This window comes from Gastrolobium bilobum, unplaced genomic scaffold (assembly GCF_033153095.1).
Source record: "Gastrolobium bilobum isolate Gb01-03AN ecotype WA unplaced genomic scaffold, APGP_CSIRO_Gbil_v1 utg98525, whole genome shotgun sequence".
Lineage (NCBI taxonomy): Eukaryota > Viridiplantae > Streptophyta > Magnoliopsida > Fabales > Fabaceae > Gastrolobium > Gastrolobium bilobum.
Window position 1 is genome coordinate 11935 of NW_026895892.1, and position 9346 is coordinate 21280.

The window sequence follows — 9346 nt, forward strand, 5'->3', positions numbered from 1 at the left end:
CACTTTCCTTCTGAAAAAAGACTTAATATAATTATTATGCTCTTTCCACATTTATCCAAAGTCAATTATGGAATTACTTCTTAAACTCATAATTAATTTATTTAAATTTTCTAATTTAGCGGTGCGGGTTCTTACAAACAGTGTACTAAAAGACTTGAGAATTTGTTATGACAAACCAATGAATCTCCAATGTGATAACAATGCTGCCATTGAAATAGCAAATAATCCTATCCAACATGACCGACCAAACATGTGGAGATTGACTGACATTTTATCAAGGAGAAGCTAGATCAGAAAACTATATAGTTCCCATTTGTTAAGTCTGAAGATCAATTAGCTGATATACTTACTAAAGCTGTTTCCGGAAGAGTTTTTCAAGGTGCAATTGACAAGTTGAACATGATTGACATCTATTCTCCAACTTGAGGGGGAATGTTGACTTGTATATTTTTGAGTAAATACCATTTTTGGTCCCTAACAAAAAATACGGTCCCCACTTTAGTCGCTTACAAAAAAAAATACTCTCGAAGTCCCTAAGAAATTCAAAGTGGACCCATTTAGTTGAAATCGTGGTCCCTCATAAATTCAAAAAAGTTCGATATTAGTCCCTTAAAAGGACTAAAATAGGTCCACTTTGAATTTAATAGGGACCAACCGACTAATTTTTTTTTGTAAAGGACTAAAGTGAAAACCGTATTTTTTGTTAGGGACTCAAAAGGGTATTTACTCTATATTTTTTTAGAGTAAATACCATTTTTCAGTCCTCAGCAAATTTTACGATGCCCGCTTTAGTCTCTAGCAAATAAAAAGGCTATCCATGGTCCCTAATAAATTCAAAGTGGGCCTATTTTAGTCATGTGGTTCTTTTTTGAATTTGTGAGAGATCACGATTTCAACTAAATGGGTTCATTTTGAATTTCTTAGGGACCACGAATAGCCATTTTATTTGCTAGGGACTAAAGCAGGTATCGTAAAATTTGCTGAGAACCAAAAAGAGTATTTACTCATTTTTTTATAATTGAAAAGATTTAATTTCTAATTTGATTGACCATTTTATGTAGCAATTAAAGGGAATCTGTTACATGGAGAGATTATAGGAATTATATGGAGAGATTTTAGGAATTTTTAATTTTCTGATTATTTGTAATTTTCTTCCTTGATTTGTGGCTGATTTGTAGCTTGATTTATGATTTATTTGTAACTCTAATACTTTGTATATAATAATCTCTATTGAAGTAGAAGAAATACAAAATGAATTACTATTCTATAGAGTTCCTTGATTTGTAACAATAACCAAATCCTTAATCTCTTACCCAACAAAATGGACTTTGACTCCAGGACGAGTCGTTGTCCTCCTCTCCTTTAATGTTGAAGTGATCTCTTACCCAACAAAAAAGTGATGTTGCTTGCTGCTTTTTTTCTTTTTGAGTAAAGAAAAAAACTGTTAAATAAAATCAGAAATAAAAAAAAAACCAATAAATATTAGTGTTTACAATAGTATGACCTTGTTGTTCAAAGCATGGAGACAACAATATTTACAGTCCTGCCAGAGCATTTGCTGTTCAACTATGTAGCCAACTCAGACACAAATGTGACCTTGTTGGCATGGTCTCTAGCCGATCTGGTGCCCTTTAATATAATGCACCCGTTTTCTTGAAGAAATCATGCCTGCACAAGTGCTAATCGATATCAGACTTTCCAAGCGTGGAACGTTTTTTATGGACATCTATCCAAGTGAGTACATCTTTTTTTCCAAAAAAAAAAAAAAAATTCTTCCATTTTAATTCCTATCTTTTTAAATATTTTTCATGACATCTCTCAGTTTTTTCCATTTTTGGACGGATGTACCATACATCTGTTGCATTGAAAAAATTTTCCAAGGCATGGGTATCAAGTGAAACTTTGATTGATTAATAGTTGCTCTTACAAATTTGGCGTTCCCACTCCAAAAAGAAATCTTTTAAAATTTGGATCGGCCATCGACTCGATTAAGATATTAAGTCACTGGGTTATTGGTTCAACTGGATTTTACCCGATTCAACCAAATTTACTGTTTACTTATTAAAAAATATTACTTATATTAAAAATTCACACAAAAAAACTATCAATGAGTTTCAAAAAAATAAATTGGTTCTCAATGATAGCAAATATTATATGCTTCTAGGCTTTTAGCTCTAGACTGTATCTTAACATTAGATTAAAATTGCAATGTAAGTTAAATATACTTTTTGTCTTTTGACATAGCACAGATAAACTAAATCATGACAACAAATAGGAGACATGAAATATACACTAAGGAAAAAGTGTTCATCGTTGAGATGAGACCATCAATATTTATTTCCACTTAACTTCTTGAGATCATTATAAGATGCAACTAAATTACATAAATGAACTGCACTAATCCAAAATACCTTCTTATTTTCACTTTACTTTTTACCCAAAAAATATTTTACAAATATATTTAGTTACTATAAGATTCTTTTATAGGGAAAACTTCAAAAATCCCCTTATAACTTTCTTCATAATCATTTACCCTCTCCTCAAAATTTTGAATCATTTACCCCCTAACTTAAAGATTTTTTATCATCTACCCCCCAAGTGAGGTGGGTAAGTGATAAAGAAACTTTAAGTCAGGGAGGTAAGTGATAAAAAAAATCTAAATAAAGATGTAAATGATTCAAAAAATTTGTGAGGGGGTAAGTGATAATTAAGAAAATTCAAAGGGAGATTTTTGAAGTTTTCCCTCTTTTATATTATTTTACACTTAAAAAATATCAATATATAATTAAAAAATTTATTTTTCTCTAAAAATGTTTTCAATAAACGCATACACATATTTCAAATTTCTTATGCATTATTGAAAGTCGAGTGAAGTGTTTATGCAGGCCAGTAGCTAAGGGTGAAAGTCGGCTGGGCTGGGCCGAGCTTTGTTCCGAAAAGCCCAAGCCTATGCCAAAAAGTTTCAATTTGGCTGGCACAAACCTTGGACGAGTCTAACTGTTAGCCTGTCTTGGCCCATTTATAAAAAAACAAATGGTCTGCCTTGACCCGTTAGCCTGTTAATTTTTAACTTCCAAGTATAATCATGAATCAACTTTACAAAATACTCAAATTCTGTTTCGAAAACAAAAAGCTCAATTTCAACGTCCAAATAGAACCATGAATCACAACAAAACTCATCACAATATGCATTTAAGTCACTTTCAAAAGTAAAATACTTAAACTAAATAACATATATTTCATCATATCCAACAAACAAATCTATAATATGTAAATTAAAATAACTACATAAATCTAACAAACACATCATGATACTTGTAGTAGCCAAAAACTTCTCTTCATCTTCTCTCCCATGCAAATATAATTCCAAGATTACATAAGATGGCAAACAATTTGTAAATGTAGAAAATAAAAAACAAAAATAAAGAATAGAAACAAAAAAAATAAGATTAAGAAATAAAAAATCTTTTAATAGATTCATATAAGTAACCTCACATACTAAGATGATGGTTCCTCTTATATAAAAAATAAAGCCAAATTTCTATTAGAATTTAATAGAATATAATTAAATTATAAAATAATTTCAATTGATTAAATTTATATCTTTTGTTTTTTCTTAAGTCATACCTATTACTTAGTCAATCTCCGTCGTATATTAACATTTGGATGCTATCTTCAGCCAAGCTAGAACTATAGGCATCAATAATGTTGATTTTTATGATACTGTAGAGATTGATACAGATCTTATGCAACTCTCAAAGATAGTATTCATGAGAGAACGAACCTATGTCATTTCACCACTTACTTAGCTCACATGCATCAATTGAACTATCGTCATTTGGTACTACTATGAATAATATTATTTAATTTAATTTAAAATAAATAATATGATATAGGCCGCTTATAGGCCTGGCATATAAAAAAAAGCCTATCACTTACTTTCTAAATAGGCTTCTTTAAAAGTTCAAGCCTGTTTTATTTGACTATATGTAATAGGTCAAACTCGACCTTATATAAACTAGGCCGTAAACCCCTGTAAGCCGGTCCGGTCTATTTTCATCTCTGTTGGTAGCCATCCTTCAACCACTCCCTAACTTTCATAAATATCCGCACCTTTAATGTATAAACGAAAAGTAAAACAAAATCTAATTAAAGAAAATGATAATAAAATGAAGCATGGACGTACACATATTCATCAGTCACTATGACTGTGAGTGATGCAAGCACTTACGACACCGAGTCAAGAGTGAAAGCGCCTAAAAAGCTGTTCAGAATTTTCCACAAAGACGGATGGATTATGCTCAGTGTTATAAAACTCGATTTGGTCTCCTCGATTTCAAATTCGATGAATCGATTATCGGATGGATTTGAGTTAAAGTATCGAATCGGTTATGTATTAGATTTGATCAAAATTTGGCTAAAATTGTTGACTTAGAAATTGATCGGGTCATATATTTTTATAAAAAAAAATTTGAAAACTAAAATTATTTTATCTTATTAGTAAAAATTATATAACTTATTTTAAAAAAAATTGTAATTTTATTTGTTAGTAGTATACTCTTTTACAATGATTTTAAATTTCTGCTTCTAATACTGAAGCAATTTACGAAATAATAAATTAAGAAAATGTGACATATGTCATTTTAATGTAGATGAATTTAAAAAATATGAGATCAAAACATCAAGCCTTTTAAATGTCATTGAGAGGTATGTTTACGGAGATTTTGAGTTGCAATTTAAATTGATATAGTAATAGCATGCATTTTCATTTATTTATGTTTTATGAACTTGTAAAAGTGTGATTGGTAATTTTTGAGCTTATTTAATGAATCTTGTTTAACTTGTTTTAAATATGGAGAATATAATTAAACTTATATGTTCATAGTTATATATTTATATATATCTGTGGTCAACCGGTCTTACTAGTGATCCAGTACCTCAACCGGGTCGATGCCCGGATCGAGTTTAATAATGCTGATTATGCTATATTATGTAAGGAGATATTCTTACTACCAAAAAAACTCATTATCTATTCACTACTTATTTAATCTCTGTTTGATCAACATTCCCTCGAAAGATAATTAGATAGTTAGTGGATTGATAATAAAAAAATTTTGTAATAAAAATATCTCCCCTCAATGTATAGAATTTAGATACTCTTATTCCAAAAACTTATCCTGAATTATATTACAGTAGCTAAGCTTTGAACACCATATTAACACTTAGGGTCTGTTTGGAACACCTGATAAAGATGATAGCTGTTTGGAACACCTGATAAAGATGATAGGATATGATAACTTATCATATCCAACTTTTATCTCTTGTTTAGTGGGTCAATAGGATATGATTAACTTATCCTATTGTCTCATTTTATCCTATCCAATATATGATTTCTTCTCCTATAAGGGAAGCTGGGTTAGGATTCAACAGGATAGGATACTAATATTGGATACCCAATATATTCTTATGCTACCCAATATATCCCCATGCTACCCAATATATTTGTATTTATTGTATTATATTTTATTTTTTTTCTTCTACATACATAGAACATGATATAGGCTTATCAGCCCCATATCATATCCTACTCTTATCATATCCTGTCCACCAAACGAGCCCTTAATGTTTTAATAAATTTGGTTATTAGTCTTTAAATATATTAAGTTTTGAATCACCAAGACAAATTTTTCCTTAAAAAAAATAAATTAAACATATACGGTATTGTAACATTCACTGGCGGACCGACGTTGACGCACTTGCGGACATGAAAATTGGGATTTTAATTTTTTTTTTTTTGTGTTCCAGGTTCTTAATTATCTCTTGGTTCAATATTTATATTAGGAGTAAATACCATTTTAAGTACTTAACAAAAAATACGATCCCCACTTTAGTCCTTATAAAAAAAAGTAGTCTTGAGGTTCTTAAGAAATTCAAAGTGGATCAATTTAGTTAAAATCGTAATCCCTCCCAAATTCAAAAAAGACTCACATTAGTCGCTCAAAAGGACTAAAATATGTCCACTTTAAATTTCATAGGTACCAGGCCACTAAATTTTTTTTTGTAAGGGACTAAAGTGAGGATCGAATTTTTTGTTAGGGACCAAAAATAGTATTTACTCTTATATTAGTTAGCAACATAGCAACCTATGTAGATGATTAAAACAACGTAGCAACTCAAATTGATTAGAGAGAAAACTTATTCTTCCTCCCCTGTCACGTACTCATTCTCATGCTCTCTTCATCTTTTGTTTCCTTTTTCATTTTTCTAAAAAGAGAGGATTGATTGCAGATATGACATTCTCAAATAAGTTAATCTCTAGAGACGAGGTCATAACCTTGTACATAAAGCGTTAACCTAAATTATATTTACAAAAAAAAAAATCGGGAGCGCTGCCCTCGAACCCCACCACTAAAATGTACGAACATAAAGAATTTTTTCTAGGTCCGTCACTGGTAACATTAAAGGATTGTTATTACTGCATGATTTCTACACAAATTTATGATATTTTCACAAACAATATAACTCACACCTATCACATATTCCTATTTATCATCATTTTTTTTCTACTCTCACCATCAATGCTCAATGTGCAACAATGTGAGAAAAGGAAATTGTGTAAATATCATTTTTCCTTTTGCTTCCATGCTCCAAATTTGACATTAGAAATTATGAAACACAAAATTACACGATTTTTAGAAAAGATTTGCACAAATTTAATATTTTGATTATTCTTTATTTTATTCAGGCATAAAAGTAATTAATATATCATTCGATGTAATAAAATATATATTTGTTGGTGACTAAAATAAAAGTTCAAAGACGAAGAAAGAAGGAAGGGTCCACATAATGTTTGTTCGATCTGATTATTACTTGTTAGCAATAGATAATGTATTTTATTTCTAGAAATTTGAGCTTGTGGAACAAGCAAGTTAGATGACTTCATGGATCACTATATAAAGACAGGCTAGTGTTGGCTAAGGAAAACACAAGCAACGATGGCAGCGGTTAAGTTACACGGATTTTGGTATAGTCCCTTTACTTGGAGGGTTGTGTGGGCCCTAAAGCTAAAGGGTATACAATATGAAAACATAGAGGAAGACCGCTACAACAAGAGTCCTCAACTTCTTCAATACAACCCAGTTCATAAGAAGACTCCAGTGCTCGTTCATAATGGAAAACCCATATGTGAGTCAATGATTACTGTTGAATACATTGATGAGATATGGCCACAAAATCCATTGCTTCCTGCTGATCCATATGGGAGAGCTCTTGCACGGTTTTGGATTAAATATGCCGATGACATGGTACATTTATTTAGAAACTTAATCATTTGCATTTTTCTAGCCTTTCTTATATAATTCATGTTCAGTTTACCTTTCAGCTATAATTAAATTGGGATAGGATATTGTGACACATAAATAATATTACGCACAATGTTACGACCACATCTTAACCGTTGATTTCCGCCAATCAACGGTTATCATTTTTCAAATCAAACTCATTAATTAATTATTAATTCGCAATAAATGATAACCGTTGATTGGCGAAAATCAACGGTTAAGATGTGGTCGTAACATTATGTGTAACATTATTTGTGTGTCACAATATCCTATCCCAATTAAATTTAGGGAAAAAAAGTATCCTTTTAAAAGATACAAATCTGTATCCTTTTAGATAATTTACATAAAATTTGACCGGTAAAGTTTTATGTAAGTTATTTTTTTTTCTCACATCACATAACTGACGTATAAAGTGAAAAAAAAATTAGATTTACATAAAGCCTTACTGATCAGACTTTGTGCAAATCACTAAAAGAACATAATTTGAATATTTTTAAAGGACAACCACTAAACCCTTAAATTTATGGGTAAAATGTGTGTCATTTTAAAGGATGTAAAGTTGTGTCATTTTAAGAGAGATAAAGAGGAGAGAGAGTTGACAAAAAAAGTAAAGGTGCGAGTCCCATCTCTTTGTAAGAGTGAAAGAATATAAGTTGTGTCATTTAAAAGGATAAATATTTTTCCCTAAATTTATATTTATAGTGTACCCTTTTTGTTTTCATTACTTTCTAAACTATAGAATTCTTATCATGATTCAAAGTAAAAATAATATTTGGGGGTCAATTTTTAAAAGTTTTCTGCAGTTGCGGCACTCTACCTTAGCAGTACTGGTGAAGAGCGGGAGAAGGCAATAGAGAAGATCTGGGAGGTTCTTAGAGTTGTTGAGGATAAGTGCTTTGGTGATGAGAAGAAATTCTTTGGGGGAGACACTATTAACATCGTGGACATAGCTTTAGGGTCCTTTGCTAATTTTATTCTGGTAGAGGAAGATATGTTTGAAGTGAAGGTTCTGGAAGCTGAGAAATTCCCTCGCTTGATTTCATGGTTTAATAATTTCAGAGATGTCCCCGTCATCGCAGAAAACCTCCCTGACCCGGAGAAAGTTGTCGCTTGTCTTAAGTCTCTCAGAGAAAGAAGATTGGCATCTTCGTAAGAAAATGGTAGTTTTTATGAAGTGATATATAAAGCATTTGTATCTTTATGTATCATCTCTCTATATGCGTATTTCTGTGTTCCCAACCTCTATGTTTGGGTTTGGGTTTGTCTTGTATTACTTGAAAGTAATAAAAGTTTAAGGTGATTGTATTTGCTTTGACAATAAATCAAGCTTCCTTTGGAGGAAACAAATTATCAAAACCGTGCTCGAATTTCAAATATTAAAAAGGTTGCTGAATAGGATATGTTATTACGGTCGTAAATGTAAACCGGTCAACTGGTTTTAAATTGATATCGTCCTTAAGAAAGATAAGTATAATTTTAACTGTTAAATTACATCACTTTAATTATTACATTATTTTTATTTATTTATTTATTATATATTTTTATATAAATTACATTTGTACAGTTCAACCAGTAACCCAATATCCTGATTAAATCAATAATTTATCTGGTTTCAATAAAACTAATTAGGATAATTGTAGAAATTCTACCTTTAATTTTTTTTTTGTCTCTGGAAATAATAAGAGTAATTAAATGAGATATTTTTTATGAGAGTAATTTTTTTTTATTCCTCAGCAAATTTCACGATACTCGTTTTAGTCCCTAGCAAATAAAGAGGCTATTCGCGGTCCTTAAGAAATTCAAAATGGACCAATTTAGTTGAAATCGTGGCCCCTCACAAATTTAAAAAAATTCATATTAATTCCTCAAAAGGACTAAAATGAGTCCATTTTGAATTTCTTATGAATCACGAATAACCTTTTTATTTATTAGGGACTAAAAAAAGTATCATGAAATTTGCTGCGTATTTTATTTTATTTTTACTTTGAATCTATTTATAATTTAAT

The 9346-nt window shown here is 30.5% G+C and overlaps 1 protein-coding gene across 1 annotated transcript; it reads left to right on the forward strand.

Annotated features, from left to right (window-relative positions):
• The first annotated feature begins 6986 nt into the window (after nt 1-6986).
• On the forward strand, nt 6987-8629 carry LOC133296629 (probable glutathione S-transferase). The gene is made up of 2 exons (XM_061495655.1): nt 6987-7304; nt 8134-8629. The coding sequence occupies exons 1-2, from the start codon at nt 6996-6998 to the stop codon at nt 8491-8493; spliced, it is 669 nt and encodes a 222-aa protein (XP_061351639.1). The 5' UTR covers nt 6987-6995; the 3' UTR covers nt 8494-8629.
• Nucleotides 8630-9346: the final 717 nt, after the last annotated feature.

What these genes read in the sequence shown, in the direction of transcription:
- LOC133296629 (XM_061495655.1), top strand. Translation starts at nt 6,996, where the DNA reads ATGGCAGCGGTTAAGTTACACGGATTTTGGTATAGTCCCTTTACTTGG. An exon ending in TTAAATATGCCGATGACATG is followed by an intron (nt 7,305 to 8,133) that starts GTACATTTATTT and finishes AATTTTTAAAAG; the next exon opens with TTTTCTGCAGTTGCGGCACT.